This window comes from Brachyhypopomus gauderio, chromosome 14, assembly GCF_052324685.1.
Source record: "Brachyhypopomus gauderio isolate BG-103 chromosome 14, BGAUD_0.2, whole genome shotgun sequence".
In the NCBI taxonomy this organism is placed as follows: domain Eukaryota; kingdom Metazoa; phylum Chordata; class Actinopteri; order Gymnotiformes; family Hypopomidae; genus Brachyhypopomus; species Brachyhypopomus gauderio.
Window position 1 is genome coordinate 10,230,423 of NC_135224.1, and position 22,083 is coordinate 10,252,505.

Consider the following 22,083-nt stretch of genomic DNA (forward strand, 5'->3'; position numbering starts at 1 on the left):
TCCAAGAAGATGTTGTCGTGGATACAGAAACGCGAGACTGGAGCCCCACAATTCAGTTTGATTGACGTGAGGGTGTAACAGTCAAACCCAAGCAGACTTTTCCCCGCTCACGCACCTGCAGACTCCGTCACACACCTGTGTCTACACAAAATCACCTTTCTGCACACACTCCTTTTTTCCCCCCAAGCAATGGTTGACGCAGTACGAATCCCACACCCACAGAAACTCTTTGACATGCATACATCAAATTATCAACAAAGGAGAGGTTTGGGATACAAATCTTTCCATGTAATTATGGTCATCTGACATATGTTTGAAAACAATTATTAGCTATCACAATTCATGTACAAACGCATATAAACAATAACAATAAATAAATAAAAACAATATTGCCAGCCTGTTGGTAACAGTGTGAGTTACACCAATACTCAATCGATGGGCTTATTTTGATCACTGAAGACCATTTTAGTTATCGATTCAATCTATACAAAGCCATAAAGAAAACATATTATTATTTTAGGATTTAGACATTTAGACATGTTTCAAGAAACCTCCAAAAGGCATGTTATTTGTACTTTAATAATTATGTAGTATAGTTGTACCAGAATGAGTAGAGATCATGCTGGCCTTGCAATTTTTATTTTCGACATTACACCCCTAAATATGGCCTTCACACTGAGGCAGTGGTGATTAAAAAGAAAGATATTGAAACCAGCAGCCTAGATAACTAATCTCTGAAGCATGACAAAGAAAAAGTTTATTTTTTGCAAAAGGTGCGAACAAAGGAATGTCCTACAAATGAGGACAATTTGAATGAATAGACTGCCCAAACACCAAAAGCAATGCAGGTATTATTTTATTGTGCTTAGGTACATCTGTTTAGAACCTAAGGCTAACATAAAATACACTGATACTAAATACTATAAGATATTTTATGATGGTAAGTGAAAAAGATACTTAAAAGTGAATAAGAAAAAAACAGTGATGCTATAAACTGATGTTATACTAGCTATAATAATATCATGGAGACAACAGATAAAAACGAAATATAGAAACGTCATAAAATATCAGCAGAGGTTCTTTAGATCCGATGTATAAAGGGTCCCAAACGGGTTTTTTCGCTCAGAGGAAAGCGCGGTTCTCTGCGCTTTCTCCAAGTTGAAGCAACAAGTGCGTTTTCGCCACACCCCTGCTGTAGGCTCATGTAAAGTAGCTGCGTCTCGGTATTTTGATTGGTCCGGCCAGGAACACAATTTTCCCTAAAACCACGAGTGGGGGGGAGAGTGTTTTTGTTGTCCCCCAGTTAATATTCAGAGTCAATCACTTTTCAACAAGTGGGCTCGTATACTTGTACTTGGAACAGAATAGATTCGTTTGAGTTCTTTTCTTTCTTTCAAAAAATCTTTCTGCGCGCACTGGAGACTCGAAGTGTTGTAATGGTGAGCGTTTTATGACACGTGGAAGTTTTTTGTGTGAGTTTGCTAAGTTTTTTTTTTTTGGTCGGGCAAACGCGTCGCCGGGAAACATGCGGCAATAAGCTGCACCTGCGTCGCATTTGTTTGATTTGAGGCTCTTCTGGACAATCACACTTTCGACTATTTTACGCGCAGAGTTCACTACTACGGCAAGACAACGATGATGTACAGCATGATGGAACATGAACTGAAAACGTCGTCGGGTCATCAGAATTCCCATCTGAACACCCAAGTGATGTCCCCGGACAGTGCGTCTGGAAACGTGCACCCAGGTACGAAATCCGCTTACTCATCAGGCGCGGATCCAATGGATAAGGTAAAGCGGCCTATGAACGCTTTCATGGTGTGGTCCCGAGGTCAGCGACGGAAAATGGCACAAGAAAACCCTAAAATGCATAATTCCGAAATCAGCAAACGTTTGGGTGCGGAGTGGAAACTTCTGACGGACGCGGAGAAGCGCCCGTTCATCGACGAGGCGAAACGGCTGCGGGCCGTCCACATGAAGGAATACCCTGATTACAAATACAAACCTCGCCGTAAAACCAAACCACTCATGAAAAAGGACAACCCGATGAGTAAGTACCCGCTCTCAGCCGGCAACCTGTTGCAGCAGGGACAAGGTGGGAGCCCGAGAATGGAGAGTTACGGCTGGGGTCACACGGGAGCCTATGCGGGCATGCAGAGCGAGGCTCTCGGCTATCCGCAGCAGCTCCACCGCTACGACCTGTCTGCACTCCCCTACCCTGCGGCTATGTCAGCAGCACAGACTTACATGAATGGCGCAAACTCTTATAGGTAAGCACTTATTTTTCATTACTTTTTCTGTAATCAGATTTTTTTTGTTCGATTTAACAAACTGAAAGGCCTACGAGTTTGGTGCATCATCGCTTATCTTTAAATCGGATACTTAAAGGAAATCTCCCACAGACTAATAAACGAAAGCAAAAAAAATCCTAATTTATATGGTAGGCTTTTTACCAAAATGGCGCGTTTTACTAAAATGTTTTCTTCCCGCAATGTATTATGTATTTATACAGACGTTTGACCCCGCCACTTTTTTTTTCTTCTTTATGGTGATGCAAAACTTCTTTGGGGTTCAGTTAAATATTCTTCTACTACTTGTGACTCTCTTTCTAATCTAGCTCTAATCTTCTCCCCAGCCCAATGCCATACAGCGGCAATCCCCAGCAACCCAGCCCGGTAATGTCCATGGTCAAGCCGGAACCTTTGCCCCACTCCCCCACTGGAGCTGCTACCCACCATCGCGGGGCCATTCAGGGAGACCTTAGGGACATGATCAGCATGTATATCCCTGCAGGTGATGTAGGGGACCCTGCGGCCCAGAGAGGTTACCCTAGTGTCCAGCAGCACTATCTGGGCAGCACTGTGCCGCTCACGCACATATAAGGTGGGAGGAAAATGACTGGAACTAGCTCAGCTGAGTCATTACATAGGTTTGCCATGCAGCGAGTAATCCGTATGGACCCTTGATGAATGTTCTGAGCAGCTGTTGCACATGAGATCATTTTCTACCTCTTCTGACCTTCCTATTGTTTTTAACTCTAGGTTTAAATGCAGCTTCACATTTCTGCCCAGGATCATACTTTTAATGCAGCTTGCAGGTTCATCCCACAGGAGTGTCTCAGTTTCATATTAAAGTCTGTGGGATTCATAATGTGCGCTTGTACACAGCATTCATATTTTAACTGGGGGGGGGGGGGGGGGGTCATCATATTGTAACACATTTGCCTTAGGATCAGAATCTCAGAACATGTGCCTCTGTGCAATTCACGTGGAGGTTGGAATAATCTGTGCACTGATGGCCAATCACGATCAAAAATGAAACCAAGATATTGAACAGATAGACATGTTGAAATCATGCCAGACAGTCATTATCCTGATGGCTAATGACTTTCAACACTGTACTTTTAATGGTGCATGTATAAACAAGTTTTGCTGTGTGAACCACCGAGCTCCTTGAAACTGCTTGGTCGACTGGATGGTTGATCTTTCCACGTTGAATGATTGATTGAATCTACTAGTGCCTTTTACAATAATGTAACATTCAGTGGGTGACTGCAGTGGAGTTTGTAAAGCTAGTGGAGTTTAATGGCCTGAAGTTGACTTTGTGGTTCTTCAGTTTCATTTGGGATGTTGAAACTTAATTTTTTTTATTATTAAATTGCTTTTTTTCAGAATGGCATTTGGAAGGGAACAATCTCATATTGGCAAATGTCGTTCAACCTTTTTTATTTTTAAATTTTTTTAATACCATGAAGAGTACCTTTTACTAGAGCACAGTCAAGCCAGACACTGACTTTATGTACTATTACATTAGAAAGTTGTAAAGTGTATTTCAACATGAAACTAAAGTAATAATGACATGTCTGTACAATGTGTCCCTGTGTAATCTTTACAATGTCTCTCTAGCACTGACTTCCCCTATAATTATTTTTTTAAACCAATCGGAATGCACTCATCTTTACCATCCGGTCAATACCAAGTATTGCCGCAAAACTAGTGTTGTACCCTCTCAATTTGAAGGTGCGCTTCCTTCTCGTTTCTGATTTATAAAATTTATAAAAGGAGGGTATAACTTTTTCCTTCGGCCAGAGAAGCAGTTTGCAGATTTATTTTTTCCTTACGGTTTTGCTAAAGTCTACAGCCTAGCGTTTTAGTGTTCTCGGTACAGTTTTAGGCTAGGAAACTAGTAGTCACTAATGATAACGTTGTAATTTATATTAAAGTAATGAAATGAGTGAATGTTTACATTTGCCATCCAAGTGCGTATGCAACTTGCCGTTTCAATGTCATTTTAAAGTCCTTTTGCATCAATGTTTGTAAATCTTTTGTACAGTTGAACCTTTTATGGCCCTTATAAGGGTCTTTTTGCATAAACAAAAAACCTTAAAAAAATTAAATGTAAATAAAAACAAACACTAAACAACGGTTGTCTTTTGTCCGAATCTGTCGCTTTAAAGAAACACTGGTCTTTTAGTTATAACCCTACAATTTGGTAGATAAACGTAGTTTATCAATCTTAAACCTTTAATTTACCATTTAGACAACAATTAACACGAGTTTTAAAGTTTTCATATTTTATTAACTTTTTATATGGTAGAATTTCGGTTTAAACTAGTCCTGATTTTAAGATGCGTTGAGTACTGATGCTTTTTGAGAAACTATGCGACTATGCAGTGGAGCATTTCTTCAGCCGGCAAAGATGAGCGGACTCTCGCCCGCTTTCAGAGAAGTTCGGTGACCTCCGAATAAAGGGTCGAATAATTCGGCCAAACTATTAAAATTTCATCTGTGAAAGAAGCGTTCCGTCCTTGTCCTCAGCACGGCCGCCCTTCTTCGCGCTGAAAGCGGGTGGTAGGTCGTAATTGGCCGTTTCTGAGGCATATTGTCCGATGCTTTTGAGTTCGCAGGTGTGCACAGTAAAGCCCCCGAATCCAGAACGCCACTCCCCGGCCGCTTTGTTCCCTTTTTAGCGCTCCCCGCTGCGCAGAAAATTAGTGTTGCCGTCATCTCCTCTCCAACTTGGGGTTAACCCTTTCGCGACGATCCACTAGGCCCATTATAATGGTAATAAAACGGCCCACTTCGGCTAATCGGAGGCCAAGGGGAGGGGCGGAGCAATAGGCCTACGAGAGCTGCATCCTTGTTTAACTATTTCGATTTCTGATGTTTCTAATTATAGAGGGGACTCCTTTACATTTTTGTCCTATTTTATGCTTTTAAAAAAAGTTTCTGATTCGTACAACCAGCCGACTAGCATGTCTCTGATGCAGATGATGTATTTTCATTTTAAAACAGAAGAGCAATGCCCATCAACTCTCTTATTTTCACCAATGTACTGCTTAGTGTACCTCGTTAAATACTAGGATACAACCACAGGCAAAATCCTACAAGTCCTACAGGATGCAACCTGCCCTAGTCACTTTATTAAGATAAAAAACTAAATTATTACACGCTCCTGTTGGACAGACTCCCCTCAGTTAACCTATTTCTAGCCGATAATGACGCAGGCCAGTTGCAGAAACACAACCTCGGATGACCATAAGGTGTGTAATGACGGGTGTTTTCTGGAGAAGCTGGTAGTTTAAACGAGGTGGGGGTGAGATGGGGTTGCAGGATTTTCTTGAATACACGCAATCTCCTAGCAACGGGTAATGAGGCTTCCACAAGTCGTCGCCATGGTTTCGATAGGCTGGTAAGGAAGTGCGTAGGAGATAATGGCAATTAGCAGAAGTTGTGATAAATGGGATAAACAGGAGTAGGAAAATAGTCAATGAACGTGCAGTTGCATTTAGTTGCTTTCGTACAACTTTTTTTCCTCTCAGATCAAAAGTTCTGTTTTACGACCGATTGGGTGTACAATGTCAAAATGCCTACTATACCAGGAAAACAAACATTACGTGTTACCATGGAGACGGGCGCGTATTATTTACCCGCATTCCGAGGGAAGCCTGCAAGCCGCGCCCATTCCGCACGCACACACGCACGCAAGGACAAGCGAAATGTATAACCCATGTGCCAATCGAATTGATTTAACTAAAGCAAAAATTGTGCGCAAACACTATCGAGGAAAAGCAGCATGACCAGCTTTTAAAAAATATGCTTACAAGAATAAAAAATCGTGTAGATAAATATCTACCGCCCAGGCCTAAGAGGCCCAAACCTGATGAGAGTTTCCTAGATTCTTCTTTCTAAGGAATATGCCTTTTGTTTTATTACGAGAGCACACACTAGCCTACTCCATCACAAACTTGCACAATACGTTGACAGACTGCACAAACGTTGTTTGCGCACAGGTGAGTGAGTGGGTGTAAGATTTTTCCTTTTCTTTTTTTATAACGCTGTTACGGTTGACCGAAATGCCACCAGCGCAGTATACACGCATGTTTGACTCACCCACACACGCCAGTGTTGAGCACCGCCTGTCACGCAATAACAGGGCGGGTCTGCGGGGGCGGGGCGTGGGCGGGGCCTATCTTAGATCTGACCGATAATTTTTGTTGTGTCTGGCAGTGGCCAAGAATGGATAGTATGATAATCCACCCACCTTATTATCACTACCTGTTGTCAAAAATGGAATATGGTGTTTAGACAGCGGTAATTAAAAACTGTTCAAATGGCCAGATGCTTTTAAGGGCTGATCTAGCTGTGTCTCATATTTGATACTGTCTATTCTTATGCAGAAAATTCAAAGAGAATGACAGAGGAGTTTCCTCACAGAGGGAGGGACGTTTCTGCCAAATCTCTCAACATTAGCTGTCAAGGGTAACATTTTCGCTGCTGCCAGATTGATGTGCATAGCCTGCTGAGTTAACGTAGGCGAGGTGCTTAGGTTGTGTTTGTAATCGCTTCATTGGCCCTGTTTTATTCACACGGTTGGTGATCAGGTGAGACACACGGGCTCCAGCTCGTCACTGAAACATATCGACTCAACTTCAGACGCCTGGCACAGAGCCACACAAAAGTATCAGCTATTCATTTATCTCTCTCCTGGCAAGGTGATGATACACTGCCACTTTGATGAACATTGTCTGTGAGACAGCTCGATCATTGAAGCCAAAGTGTATTTGGCCCAAAATACATATACTGTTACTATATCTTAAAAGTGAACATATCCAGGACCCAGAATCAACAGAAATAAAAACGCAGAGGAGTTTCTGATTGAGACAACGTAAAACTTAAAATTGTTTTTTGAAAACCCAATAAAACAACCCACTAAAACACACTCACCACTCACCACTGTCAACGTGCAAGCGCTAAAGTGAGATTTTTTTTGTTTGCTTGCCATTGCATGTGATGGACAGATTAACTCCCAAAGTGTATAGAGGCTGAGACTTCAGAGAGGTTTGCAGCTTCAGGTGGGTATGAGGTCAGAGCCCACCTTTCTGAGTGGCTGCAATGTGTACATTACAGCAGGGCTAATGCACCTAATAGTGTTTGCCAAGTGCGAATGACTGACAACTAACTCTAATGAGCCACACCCAGGGCGAGACTGGTCCTGCACCAAGCAGGCAGCAGCAGGGAGGATGGGGGGTAGAGGGAGAGGAGGGAGGGGGAGTAAAAATTTTGAATAGTAAGATTTAAAAAATGCTGACAGGGTAAATACCTAATCTATTAGTTCATACATTAGGCATTAGGTTGTTTTTTTGAACAGCCTTTTAATTCTTTGCTCTCAAATCGGAAGATAAGTGGTTCTGTTTTGAACTCCAAAAATCTGACAAACCGGTCTGTCACACGAAAGCCTTGTTATCATCAAACACCCCCAGACAGGTATGGCAGTGGTGCATTTCATTGATTAAAAGATATGAATGAAGAATATGCATTCTCTCAGAATGGGGAGGGAGAGATAAGTACTTGGACCACACACTGAAGAGATCTGAACAGCTGTAGTTCTGAAGGGCCGACGGATGCCACCGTCGGAGAAGAGCTCTCAGGAGCGGACCTCCCAGGAGCACATGGGTGATAACAGCAGTTTATCAGACCTTGTGTGTTCCAAACACCTGTTTAACTATTTTGATTTTTTGTTTCTAATTTTAGAAGGGAACCCCTCACCATTTCTTTTTTACATTTGATTTGAAGAATCAACTATTACCATGTCTCTTATAAAGATGGTATAAGATTAATTTAAATCAGAAATCAACTGTGTGCTAATTTGACCAAGGTAGTACCCAGTGTAACTCCTGATGAAATGGCATTAGATCAAATCTGAATTAAAGTATGATCACTGAAGCATCATGGACCTTTACAAGAAGGAATGGAATTAAATGTAAGCCTTGTCTCAGGACAATTCTGGAGCAGTTTGGAGTATGTGCAGTAGTTAACTCTACTACCCTCTACAGGCAAAATGATTTCACACAATCACACACTAGATTTTATTATTTGTTTAGATTTGTTTAGCAGAATGCAACACTATGCAACAATATAACCAGCCTCAGGTTGATTGCACTTTTGAATCAGAAATTGTATTTATATTATTTGCTGCTAGATTGCATGCTTTGGAAACACTTTGAATGTAAACTGAATTGAATTTCAGAGATCCCTCAATACAGATTTAACTTAACTGATAAGATGAAACTACTGGCAATATAACAAAGTTAGCATTAAACTAGTTTGTAAATAACTAACCATAATTAAAGTAAAAACCAGTTCTTACAGCCACTTATCTTGTTGGCTTATTTGATTAACTCTCATTATTCACCCATCAGAACAGCAACATACAAGGTGGACAAAGTGCAAACGATATTACTTAAATATTATCTATTACATTCTAAAATGTGTTTCCTTATCATGACCAATTCAGGATGTGTAATACTACAATAAAAACAAAAACCTTTAGGTAAAATAAACAGCAAAATAAAAATAAATACTATAAATAAATATATGTATATTTCTCATTCACCCTGACTGCGTAAAACCTCTTCAGTCTCAACACTCTCCCACGTAAACAGGGGTGAGGAAAAGCCAAAATCACGTTTTTGTTTATTTTGCTCAACTTCAGCACTCTGCTGAGTAGTCTACATTCATACAGCAAAGTCATCAGACAGCGATGAAGTCTAAAACACATGTTTAGTGCGAAGAGGCTTTAGAGGTTCTAAAACATAGACAGACAGTGTTACTTTCCCTGAGTTATAAGGAATTCATGAAAGGACTGGAACAGATTATACATGGTCACTTATGAATTTATGTAGTCAGTGGAAATGTCAAATTTTAGACATAGAAGGTCCCTTTGAATTTTTGGTCCTATAGTTCAGGTCACAACAGTGTCCTTAGAGAATGAATGTGAGAAGAGATGTATATCTGTATGCAGAACAGCATACAGATATCACCACACTTCACTGGCTAAAAGTTTTCTCCACAACAGTGGAACCTCAGTCTTAAACAACTGACCTCAGATATGTAAATTCACTCACACTGATTTTGATCCAAATTTACATATAGATTCAAGAAGCTGTTGCAAGAAGGAAACTAAAAATATTTAGATACTGAGGCACGAGTCGTTTGGTTCCTCACAGCTGTGCAGCCGGTTTACTCAGTTTTCTTCTTGAGGGCTGGGCTGACATTCCAGTAATACAGGACCTGAGCTGTGATCAGACCATTACAGCACGATGAGATGATAAAGGTGACGACCATCAGGGAGTCCCCCGTCTCCTACAGAAACCCATGAAAAATAAAAAGAAGGCAGATTTGAAAACTAAACACAGTACTGTAATTGGTTGGACTACAATTCTCTTGTTGATATCTAATGAGGCAATCACACAATGTAACTTTCTCACAAAATCGTTAATATTTAGCATAGAAGATTATTCTTCTAGAAAAAAAGCACAAACATTTCCTGGAATAAAAAGAATTTTCACTTGGTGTGTATACTTAAAATAAATAAAATGTTTAGAATTAGGTTGAATAACCTTAAGTGTATAGTGCCTTTTTATTTCATAATGAGAAATATTAGATGTACTGTATTTGTAAGCGCACCTGTACTGTGGTGAATATTCGGGCCAAGGAGCCAGCAAACAGCAGAAATACAGAAATAGCCGACAATTGTCCTGTGTGGCCATTACTGTAGTTGGTGCCTGCTTGAATCAGCTGAAAACAATCAGAAGATTCAAGGAAAAAATTATCCAAACCTTTCATCATCTTTTGATTCTGATTAATTCCACCACTAAGTGAGCCTATAGATAGTGGTCTGATACCCGTCCAAAGATTATAGCAGGCATGTTAGAGGCTTGCATGGTAGTGACAACAGCCATGGGAGTGAGAGGAGAGAGGAGGACAGCTACAAGGACAAAGTAGGTAACCAGAAATCCCAATCCTGCATAAAAAAGCCACACAAACCATGAAATAAGCAATTAGTCTTGGTACAGGTTATTTTTTGCAATTGATGATCAACATAACTTGCTAATTGCAATTTCATTTATGTCAAACACACTGTTTGTGTGCATTTTACCTTTGATGGTGCTGCCACTATAATGCTGGATAAGAAACCCAATTGCAACAGTTTGAAACATGAGGAATAAAGCCTCACCCCAGGCACTGTGGATGAGAAACACAATGAACCCTGCACTTCCGAGAAGTAACGTCACAATACATGCAGCACAAATAATGTATTTTGAATTCATTTACAGGAGCACCTGCACAGATGTCAAAGTATTAAAACCTATTGAAACCCATAAGATAACCCAGATGCACGTATCTTTAGGCTACTGGATCATAGTGTGTGTACTGTAGGACTGAAATCCCCAGCAGGCAAATGTGCAGTTAGGAAATGTGTGGGGAGCCTGTAGTGTCATTGACCATCAGTCAATGAAACAACAAAATGAGGGTTTAAAAGTTGCTACATGACAAAACATTAGCAAGATGACAAACTGCTTAAAACCTCTGTGCCGCTAAGCAGATACCACAGCAGTGCTCACACAACACTTTAATGTGGACATGCACCCAGGCCTACCTGAAGGGAAAGCTGTTGGCAATGCTATAGGCCATGGTGCCTGTGATTGCAAACAGCTCGAGCAGCACAGACTTGAAACTCAGACCTTCTGCACTTTTGGCACCTATCAGCTTTAATATCTGAGGCAGCTTCACTGTGGAGAAGAAAAATGAAGACATTTCACACCAAATGTAGCTGAAAATAGTGCAGAGAGAAAATAGAACAGTAGACAGACTGGAGTTTTTTTCCTTACCCAGTACGGAGCCAAGAATGATGCCAATGCCCAGACCCTTGCTTATAACTATCTTCAGACAGGCAACTGTGGGGAGTATAAAAGCTCTTTAAAACACAGATGAAATCAACGAAAACTGCCAGACCTTGGCATCCAATGAGAAAGAGCACTGTGTAAATCCACAAATGTAAAATTGTGCAAAAACACACCGGCTAGCTAGCTGAACTAAACACGTTTGCGTCTTGATTTAAAGAAATTACCACTTTAGAGAAATATGATGTCTAACATATTAATCTCACTAGCTAGTCAGCTATAATCAATCAATCTGTATAATTGTGACAAGGGAAAGAGGCGTGACAGATCGATGACAACCAACGTTACCAAGCGACGTAATCTGTCGCACTTCACACGTCGATCACTTCCGCATAAATTGAGTATCTTATATTAAGACATTTTCACTTTGTTAGGTCAGAAGATATTTTAGCTAGAAGTTAATTCAGTAATTGTAGCTATCTACCTACAGTCAATGACACGTCAAACAACTTTGAGTCTATATTTAAATTATTCTGTGTACAGTTAGAAATTGTCAATCGTACCATGCAGAAAATTAAAGTTGAGGAAAAACTCATCGTAACATTTTTCTGGCATTAAATAATTAACCAGAATCTCTTTAAGAGGATCCATGAAGGATGTAGCCACGACTTCCTCGGATGTCGCCATTCTGCCGACTGTGACCTCTGACTGTGACGTCACTCCTGTGTGCAGCACTATAATTCTTCCGCTTCTTTGGGGAAATCGTTTTTGTTATTTTGTTCCGTTTGCTTTGTTCATGTCATGAACTGCAGGTAATAGTGAATATTTATCAGCAGCTTTAGAAATGCATCATAATGGCAAATGAAAGTGTTATGTATTCTCTGTGTTATGAATCATCCTTTTTAGTAGTCACCACATTGTTGTATTGTTCCATGTCCTTGTGTTTATTGAAGTTTTTGAATGTGAATAATCATGTCCCTGAAGGACATGAACTACTAGACCGACTAATAGAACGTCAAGCATAATACTACAAAATGTATAGGTAATAGGGTAATGACTATGAATGCAGAAAGCAAAAAGACCTATGTATACAGTGCAATCTGTAACATTACAGTTTAAGATTTGTTTTTCTTTTTTAGGGATTTCATTTGTTAAAAATAAGCTGTACTGATGCCCTGTGATGTCCTCCCCAATTATTGAAAAAAGTCCCAAAATAAATTCAAAGAGATGTGAATAGAAGAAAACACATTTATTGGAAGCCTTGAAGATGATTACATAAAATATGAGGTTGTCAAGGTTTACACAATACATAATCATCATCCTCATCTTCATCATCATCTTTGTCGCCATCGCCATCATAGTACTCCTACTTTTCTTGGTGAGGGTTGTGGAGACAGCAAGCTGAAAAGATCAGTCCATATGTTTTTATTCCCGGTGACAGATTCCAGCTCCTCCTGTGGGATATCAAGCTGCTCCCAAGCCAGCTGTGAGATACAATGGCTCCAGCAAGTCCTAGTTTGGCCTCCGGGCCTGGAACAGCTCTAGTGGGAGCTGACCAGATGGTATCTGAATGAGTTGCATGGACCTCCTCAACTGGTTCCTCTCAATCAGCTGTACTTTAAAATATAATGAGCAGCTATATGTGCATGTTGAACATTCACCTCAGAGGCTGCTAAATAGCAAGATCATCTTTAAACAGCAGATATAGCACCACTAAAGCTGGACTCCACTTCAGCCACGTCTGTAGCTTGATGTGTCCATAAATCCTGTATCATAGGCTCAACTATCAGTGGATTCTCATCTCCAGTCTCATCTCATCTCCAATAATCAATGTAAAAATAATAGATGTAAATTAATAAAGGCGATAATAGATATGGCATGAAACTTTGTTGAGAATTTTATAAAATGTCTTTGGTAAACAGTGAAAGTTATCCTTTAAATATTACAATCATAAAATAAGATGAGCAAGACCAATATACGTTTAAAAACAATAAAATGACATTTGCAAGTAAATAATATATATATTACACTGCTTGTTGTTGTCACAGAGTAAGGGAGTCTGTATTCACAAACACAAGGAGGAGTACATCTTCAAAGATCTGTATGAACGTATAAATATGGCTAAAATATAGCTAAAATAGCTAAAAGCTATTCTTAGCATCACAGGACACCTCACCTTCCTGATAATATTCATACACTCTAATCACCTCAAGATGCACAGATTCTGACAGCTTGTTATATGGTTCTGTGCAGGCCCAGAGATTTTGAGAGTTTGGTATACAGTTCTGTGCAGGCCCAGAGATTTTGGGAGCTTGGTATATGGTTTTGTGCAGGCCCAGAGATTCTGAGAGTTTGGTTAGTTCTGTGCAGCCCAAGAGATTCTGAGAGTTTGGTTAGTTCTGTGCAGGCCCAGAGATTCTGAGAGTTTGGTCTATGGTTCTGTACTCTTAGGCTACCAATAAAGTATGTCTGAATCAGTGGATTTTCCTCTTCTTTTTTAAGATGAGGTAGATAAATATTAATCTGAAAATGCTGAGGTACAGTTGACTTGAGTGAAGAGCCAAAATGAAAACAAACAAACAAACAAAGTTCTAATTGGAATACACGAGAGAGAGAGAGAGAGAGAGAGAGAGAGAGAGAGAGAGAGAGAGAGAGAGAGAGAGATAGTTGAAACCAATCAATAATGTATAAGGCAGCTGCTGAAAGAAGTCCAGGAATCCAAATGACCTTTACATTACTAAGGGTAGGCTTAGACCAGGGTTCAGAGTGCATGACCTGGTGATCTTAACACCAGTTTTGAGGACAAACTGTGGTGGTTGACCAGAAGCATCACCTGAGAGAAAAATCAGAGGGAGGACATTAGAATTCTCTTGATTTTTTACTATATAAATTCAAGGTAAATTGAAACAGACCTTTAGGACAACTTTTTTAAATCAGGAGATATTATGTGATTCTAGTCTCACTTAACAAGTTGTAATGAAAATCTATCTGATACCAACACACAATCTGATCTATACAGACACAATCTGATGTATACATGATTTAAAGAGAAATTCTAGATTTTCAAAAGGAGCTTGCTTTAGTAAATTAGGATAATAAATAAATGAGCTATCTTGTGTCCTCATCCCCATATCTCCCTAAATCATTGTACTACTAAGATTTATCCCAAAATGACCCCAAATCACACAATGTTTTTAATCTTATAATAATATACATCAAAAATAATCTCGTTGCAGATAAAAAGGAATCTTGCTGTGTGGTAGTAAACCTTGATAAGTAAGTGAAACAGAAAATCTAATTATGGTTACATTGCAAAGTTCACTGGAGATGTAATCGTGATAGTGCAAAGTTCACTGGAGACAATGAATGCGGTTAAAGAATGTTGTTTGTTCCTAATCTTGCTAGTGATTGCTACATCCTATCACAATGGGCCTACTCTGCTGTCCTTGATGGCTTCATGCCATCCATGTATAGCAGCTGGGTAGCTCAGTATGTATAGAGTAGAGTAGAGATTCATAGATACTTTTTTGATCCCGAAGGAAATTAGGGAGTATGTAGAGATCTTAAAAATTGTAGTGAAATACACAAAAGTTTTCTAGAGCAACAGGAAATATTAAGTCAATGACATTTTAAATATATCTACACACAAGTACACAAATTTGAGAGAGTGAGAATTTTATAGTCTAATTTAACATGTTATATAGTTTCAATAAATGATACATTAGCAGAACTGAAATACGCGCACATGAATAAGCCACATAATACAGTGCAAAAATCTAAACATGTAGCACTTTCGTAATGTGCAAGGCAAAGTAACCTCATTAGTTAGAATATTAAATCAATTAATTTTTTTCCAAAATCGAATGTCACCTCTGTACATTACTGTGGTCTCTGAAACATGACAAAACAAATTAATAGTGTACCGTAATGCCAATGATATCATTCCTGAGCACATACCTCCAAGGTCAGGCAGTGAAATCATAATGTCAACACAGAAATAAAGGCGCTATGTTAGTGCGCAACAGAAGATGGCGCAAACTCTCCATAGTGCACGCTGCATAAACCTAGCGATTTGTTCCTTGTATGACTCCGTAGGTGTAACGCTAACGTTAGCTAGCTAAATTCGTAAGCTTTAAAAACTAAAACTATACAGAGCCACTACCCGAGCATGTGTTGTGCAATTAATAATGGACACGTGTACCGTCAGAAAAACTGAGTGTGCCGATATCGTAGACATTTCTGGCGAACCTTATTGCATTTGCGTGTTGAAACAAGGCTACTGTCTTGCAGAGCCAGATGGTTCTTTTCGGGCCGACGGCACTATTTCCTTACTAACTGGACCAAAAAGGATTTTAGTGGACACAGGAGGTCCATGGGACCGAGACTTTCTACTCTCAAAGCTAAAGGATAAAGGTCTGACACCAGCCGATGTGACTTTGGTTGTGTGTACCCATGGACACTCCGACCACGTGGGCAATTTAGGACTGTTTCCCAGTGCAACAGTGGTCGTGGGGTGTGACATTAGCCAGGGCGACCGGTACCTCCCTAATCATCTGGCTGAGGGGCAGCCATACCCGATTGATGATCATGTAAGGATGGGGTTTATATGCGAGTATACTTAATTCGTTGTCATTATTTCAGGCGAATTTGCTACTGGTTATAGAATCACGTTGTTTGCTTCAAGACAGCCCTGCACATGTTTATGTTTGCTAATTGCTGAATGATACAATATCAAATTAACTGAATTCAATCTTTTGTTACTGTTTTGTTAAAGCATTAATTTTCTTTAACCACCAGGTGTCTATCATCCCCACCCCAGGCCATACAGGACGGGATGTCAGTGTTCTGGTTAAGGGAGGAACTATGGGAACAGTTCTGGTTGCTGGAGACTTATTTGAGTGCTGTAACGATGAAGATTCTTGGAAGGAGCTTAGTGAGAACCCAGAGGTGCAGGAGGTGAGCAGACAGACAGCGCTAAGGATGGCTGACGTCATCATTCCTGGACATGGGCCTGTATTCAAGGTGTTTAGGACACCAAAGACAAATCTGACAGAAAAGTCTTAGACTTTTGAACCATGCTCACTTGAATGCATGATAATACAGCATAACAGCATTCATAGAAACTTCTACTGACTAGGGCTGATCATGAACTTCAAAGGATTTTCAATGGAACAAAAATGCCTTCCACCAAGCCATAAAGAATTACCACTGTTGTATAAAAAGAAAGAGAAACTGTTAAAGAGAACCTCAAATATTCCTGTTACCAGTCATAACCTAGCTACAAATGGTTTAGTTTGTGCCGTTTACTGTTATCTGTTCTAGCTGCTCTGTGAAAAATTGCACTTGGTGCCACTAACAGCTTGTGTGATTCTCGGCCTGGGGTTGCAGGTACTGGAGGGTCTGTGAATCACCTTGTGTTGTGGACTGATGGTGGTTGTCCCTGCTAACTAACCTTCAGGGGTATTCAGCTGTAGGCTGCCCCCTTTTCTGTCAGAGTGCCGGCTCAGTCACAGTTTGTGCATATTGTTTGCCGTATGCTGTCATCAATCAGATGCATCTACTGCAAGGTCTAATAAAAAGTGTGTATAAACTGAATATATACTGGATAAAAGCGTCTGCTAAATGCCCTAAATGTAAATGAGAAAAGGGAATGGATAAAAAGACACCTCTCTGACACCTTGTGCCATATTTCTTAACTATAATTTTACTTGGGGAAGAATGACTCCAGTCTCATATCCGAATGCAGAGTGGACACAAGTGGACTGGAGTGAGTCGAGATCTGATTCAGCACTACTGATTAGGGAAGTTGAAGGGAAAAGACAATAAATGTGGCCCGAGACAAAGCCTCCTGTCCTGGGTCTCTCCCTCCTGCTGAGCATTGCGTGTTTTGTTCTTGCTCATATTTTGATGACTTTTTTAACGATATTTTCAGCACACTGTGTAGCCCTACTTGAGGTAGCCCACACTGTGATACACATCACATTAGGACCTAACAGGTGGCATTGAAGGTGGTATCGTTGGGTGGTAACTACACAGCAACATTAATTACAATGGTGCAAATCAACCCTGTTGTTGTTGGTTCTCCCAAATCATGGCAAGGCAGTGAGATAACCAGTGCAATAAATGATTTTATTCATATGTGCCTATCATCAAGTGTTTTTAGAATGTGTCAGTAGGCTGTACCAGAAATTCCTTCAATGACTGCATTAAATAGAGGCATTCATCATGGTCATGACCTTATAGCTTTTTACCCATATCAGTGACCATTGTCATTTGAAGTAATGAAATTATACAGTTGTATAACGTTTCAATTTTCTCTGGGAAAATGGACTGTTTCATTATGCGTTGTCTACAATATGTGTTGACTACATTGTCTATGTGTGTTAATAAGGCCTTTTTGACCAACATTTTGGCCTTCAGTTCCAGTTTCTGCATTTTACTCAAAATGAAAAAAAGAAGATATTTCTAGGTCATGAGCATCACTGTGGATTTACACTGTATGATGCAACCACGTTTACAGCACTTTCACATTTGCTTGCCTTTTGTGGTCTGTACTCTTTGCATGGCAGGTGTGTGTGTCTTATATGATGAGTGTATTCCAGCTGTTCTGAATTCTGATCGAGCCATTTTGAGCCTCATAAACAGCCCCAGCCCTGATGCTGCTGTTTGATTGGGTTATGTAGCGGCAGAGGCCATATTCAGATATGTGGTTGTTAACGGTCATGTCTTCTGTAAGAAAAGGAAGCTCAAAGAAACGTCTAAGACAAAACACAGATGCATCACACTTCTGAGCATTTCCTGAGCTGTCATGGACATCGAGTTTCTGCTCTCACTATGGCTTGAAGACAAATTACAAGACATTTGACAACACACAGCTTCTCTTGAATCAGGATTGGCAGAATATTCTTCAGGCAAGTGTCGAGAAGCTTCATATTTGTTTAGGGCTATTTATCAAAAATAGTTTGTAGTAAAGTTAGCAAAACAAGTCATTAATTTTTTTAATCTAGCTGAGTATCATTTTTGATGAGTTATAAAAGCAGACCTAAGGGATGTATTTGCATGTAGGATGAATAGGAAATGCTTGGCTTGATATAGATACTGAATTCCCAACACTGAAATAGGTTGTACTAACTCATTTCCACACTTGAACAAATTTATTAGATCCTTTCAAGAATACCATTTTAATCTGATAAGTTTCATACAAACAAACAAAAAAATGATTCAATGCATTATTAATGAATGGATAATGTAAATCTTAAAACAATAAGGTGCTCTTAATTTTCACACACATCACACTGGCACACATCTAAAATATTTGTTGCAACTAAATTTCTCGGATCAAGATGATCTAACCGCTGTAGGCATATGAGGAAGTATGAAGTGATTGAGGCAATGGCCAGAAGCATGTTTATAGTTTGACACTGTCGTTTCTGTGGTTTGTAGCACTGCACGAGTACATGTCACTGCTGATGGAGCAATTCATGCACATCTGTCAGTATCCTTTGACTCAGAGTATGGAGGGTCAGTAAAAAAAAAAATATATATAACCCTGAACACTAAGGCCAGGTGTGTGCATGATGTGATAAAACAGTAACAATAACTTATGTCATTAAGATGACTAATGGGGACTAATTGCATAGGCTGGTAGATATTTATAATGTGATAAAAGTGCTGGCGTATTTAGCTATTTTTTAGCTAAAAATTATTTTGACAAACATTACACAAACATTAAACAACCTGGACACACACACGCACACACATCAGTAAACTTAACGTGTATTATTATATATTGCAATAAAGTGCTAAGTGCATCCACAAAGGATATGGTGCAGACTGTATTAAATAACTCAGTGCAGAAGAATCAATGGTTGAGGCCTTAGGTACAGAGTGTTTCTGAGTAACTATCACCACATAAAAGAGTCGTACAGTGCAGAAGTGTCCTAGTGTCATCACAGGATATTTAAAAACACATAAAATAGCTTTTAAAATGCAATATTATTATATTGTTGATATTTATTTTTCACTAGTGCTACTTTTAGATGGGATTAATAAGACCTCATCAGGGAGGTTTTAATTGTTTTAAAATCTCAACTAATCTCAGCTATTCTATTGCTTGTAAATATAGAGCATGTTGCTATTTTGGCACTTTTGACAAAGCGTGTGTTGTAGTTACTTTAAATTATGCATTTGCTAGTGTTACTGCAGTTTCTACATCATCATTGTAGGTTATGTTCATATGATGTTCTCTTGCAGCTCACCGGAAGACAGCTGTGGACACCACCACCCAAAAGAGGAACAATGCCTTTAGACTCAACAGTCCTGGATAGCATAGCTGCTCAGTGTCTCACATATCCCCAGATAAACACCACACAACACAACAACATAAACATCACGTTCATTGTTGTTTATGCTCTGGTCTTTGTAACAGGGCTAGCCCTCAACATTATGGCACTTGTAGTTTTCCTCTGCCTCAACAAGCTGCATTCACAAACCACGGTCTACATGACCAACCTGGCTCTGACGGACCTTCTTCTGGTTTGTACGCTTCCTTTCAGGATAGTCCATCACTGTGGTGTCGAACTTACTCGGAGGATCTGTGACGTGGTTGGTCTCATACTGTTAGTCAACATGTACGGAAGCATCTTTCTGCTTACCAGCATTTGCCTTGACCGCTGCCTGGCTGTCTGTTTCCCTTTGTCTCCCCGAGTACGTGAAGCTCGAAAAAAAGCACCATTTGTGTGCCTGGGGATTTGGATGCTAACCATAGGGGCTAGCCTCCCTGCCTACCTGATCCAGAAGGACAAAAACAACAACAACACACATTGTTTTGATGGTTTTCCAAAATATGCTGTACAAATATCTGCCCTGACCTCATCACTAACGGTAGGCTTTGCGTTGCCACTGGTGATTATGTCGATCTGTTCCTGGAGCCTTCTGAAGGCCATTAGAAAAAGCACTGCATCTCAGATGGCTGACTTGGTTGACATTCGCAAGATCCAGAGGATGGTTGGCACTAACCTGGCTGTCTTTCTCTCCTGCTTTCTTCCATATCATCTAATGTTGGTAGTGGCGCATGTCTATGCAAACTACAAGAACAGTTTCCCATGCTCCGTGCTGTCTGGCTACCACTACAGCCTGATGATCGCTTGCATGAATGCAGCTCTGGACCCACTAACTTACTACTTTACCACAGAGACGTTCCGCAAAAATGTCGACATTGTTGCTGTTCGGAGGATGTGGATCATGAACAGTCATAGTTCTGATGGGAATACCTCGTCCAGACCGCCTCTCAATACGTAATGTAATATGCATTTGATCTGGGCAGAAACTGAAAATTTGTAATGGCCACATACTGCCTTTGTCATTGTTGTGAATGTGTATTGAGAAAAGGAGTTTCACTTGCAGTCCTGTACAGGATTGCACTGACCTGAAAGTTCAGTTTCATTCTACCATTAATTTCGTATGCTCTGTGAAAGCTGTATGAGCTGTGCTTCTTTTCCTTAGTGCAAAGCTGAAATGCGATACAGTTTTAACAACAAATATCACAAAGGCCTGTCATATACATACATACACAAGACAAACATGAAATTGTACAAAAAAATAGCTGTGGATTAAAGAACAGTTCAAAGTCAAAGACAAATTTATTTATGTCGCACTTATGTAGCACACACATTGACACAAAACAGCTTTACAAACGTATTGGTCTAGATGACAAAATGAGCAAACCATCGGTGACAGTACAGTGTCTGTTGATACAAAGTGACAACTTATTAACATGGTGCAAAGATGATTCATTCTGAAAATTCAGTTGGACTACAGTGCAATATATATTGACCACATCACAGTGCACATCTGAGGTGACAACAACTAGTGCAAAAACACTGGTTGTTGTGACAACCAAATTAGGGGCATAGGGGAAATAGGGGTCTAGGTGATATTTGCAACACTTTTGCACCATGATAGCTCACTCTTCCCCTAAGATCACTTTTGGTTTATTTGGTGTCTGACACCATCTTATGTTAAAAAAAAGCCCAGCAGAAAGCTTTGTAGACTTAATGTGAGTTTGGTTCTAGACTGGAGCAGTATTTAGTTTTAGACTAAATACTAAGCACTAGGTGATGAAAACAGGTGCTTGGGAACAACTAAAGGCAATAATCAATATGTGGGTGACTGTTTGCGGGTCAGTGTTTGTGAAGTATGTCCGGTGTGGGTGTTAACAGAATCTTGGCTAGATTCTGGGGGGGGGGTTACATCAGTATAAAAAGTCAAAGATGAACTCAAGTGTATTTGTGTTATAAATATGACATAATACTGTCACATTCACAGCAACCAGTTAGTGGGTGGTGAATGTAAAGTCTTTGTGTAATTTCATCTTATTGCATTAAAGATCATGTAAACCACCATTAGTCAGTTTAGCAAAACCAGCCTTCTTAGTTCATTTAAAAACAAATTAACGTAATGTATACTGAGTGCATAGTAAATTAGGACCTTCACTACTTAATGTGGCAAAAAAATCACAATGTGGCAAAAAGTTACACAATGTTTTAAACAATGACTCTTAATGCAGTCAAATAACTATTTTGGTATACTGCCACTGCAGGAACTCTCCTGTTTCTATATATTTTTAGCTTCCTTTCTGATATCTGAGGCAGGTTTTCACAACCGCCTACACCACATTCTTGGACTCCTACACGCATATTAAATAATATGCTGCACTTCAGTGCAAGGTTTCAGAATGCAGATCAATGGGTTTAGCTGTGTTAAACCCACCAACTCTTACAGACACGATTAGCAAGATACGTCTGCTTTGCTGCTGCTTAGAAATGGATTATTTAAAGCAGCACGGACGTAATGGGGGGGGGGGGGGGCATGTCCCCCCCCACTTTTTCAAAAGCCGG

At 39.9% G+C, this 22,083-nt stretch overlaps 4 protein-coding genes across 6 annotated transcripts; 3 read left to right on the forward strand and 1 right to left on the reverse strand.

The window, feature by feature from the left end:
• The first annotated feature begins 1,290 nt into the window (after window positions 1-1,290).
• sox19b (SRY-box transcription factor 19b) lies at window positions 1,291-3,194 on the forward strand. Of its 2 annotated transcripts, XM_076973165.1 has the most exons (3): window positions 1,291-1,439; window positions 1,611-2,270; window positions 2,636-3,194. In XM_076973165.1, exons 2-3 carry the CDS (start codon window positions 1,636-1,638, stop codon window positions 2,880-2,882), a joined length of 882 nt encoding a protein of 293 aa, XP_076829280.1. In that variant the 5' UTR covers window positions 1,291-1,439; window positions 1,611-1,635; the 3' UTR covers window positions 2,883-3,194. The 2 variants fall into 2 exon arrangements, with proteins under 2 accessions (XP_076829280.1, XP_076829279.1); XM_076973164.1 differs by having other exon boundaries at window positions 1,291-2,270.
• Window positions 3,195-8,947: 5,753 nt separating this feature from the next.
• mpdu1b (mannose-P-dolichol utilization defect 1b) lies at window positions 8,948-11,892 on the reverse strand. Its single transcript, XM_076973283.1, has 7 exons — window positions 11,749-11,892; window positions 11,174-11,239; window positions 10,942-11,074; window positions 10,441-10,526; window positions 10,187-10,305; window positions 9,969-10,079; window positions 8,948-9,644 (listed from the first exon to the last, which is right to left on the reverse strand). Exons 1-7 carry the CDS (start codon window positions 11,870-11,872, stop codon window positions 9,522-9,524), a joined length of 762 nt encoding a protein of 253 aa, XP_076829398.1. The 5' UTR covers window positions 11,873-11,892; the 3' UTR covers window positions 8,948-9,521.
• Window positions 11,893-15,217: 3,325 nt separating this feature from the next.
• mblac1 (metallo-beta-lactamase domain containing 1) lies at window positions 15,218-16,784 on the forward strand. Its single transcript, XM_076972761.1, has 2 exons — window positions 15,218-15,774; window positions 15,983-16,784. Exons 1-2 carry the CDS (start codon window positions 15,373-15,375, stop codon window positions 16,247-16,249), a joined length of 669 nt encoding a protein of 222 aa, XP_076828876.1. The 5' UTR covers window positions 15,218-15,372; the 3' UTR covers window positions 16,250-16,784.
• A 963-nt stretch (window positions 16,785-17,747) lies between these two features.
• On the forward strand, window positions 17,748-22,042 carry LOC143475042 (lysophosphatidic acid receptor 4). Of its 2 annotated transcripts, XM_076972755.1 has the most exons (3): window positions 17,748-18,096; window positions 18,629-18,706; window positions 19,439-22,042. In XM_076972755.1, the coding sequence occupies exon 3, from the start codon at window positions 19,484-19,486 to the stop codon at window positions 20,483-20,485; it is 1,002 nt and encodes a 333-aa protein (XP_076828870.1). In that variant the 5' UTR covers window positions 17,748-18,096; window positions 18,629-18,706; window positions 19,439-19,483; the 3' UTR covers window positions 20,486-22,042. The 2 variants fall into 2 exon arrangements, with proteins under 2 accessions (XP_076828870.1, XP_076828871.1); XM_076972756.1 differs by lacking the exon at window positions 18,629-18,706 and having other exon boundaries at window positions 17,749-18,096.
• Window positions 22,043-22,083: the final 41 nt, after the last annotated feature.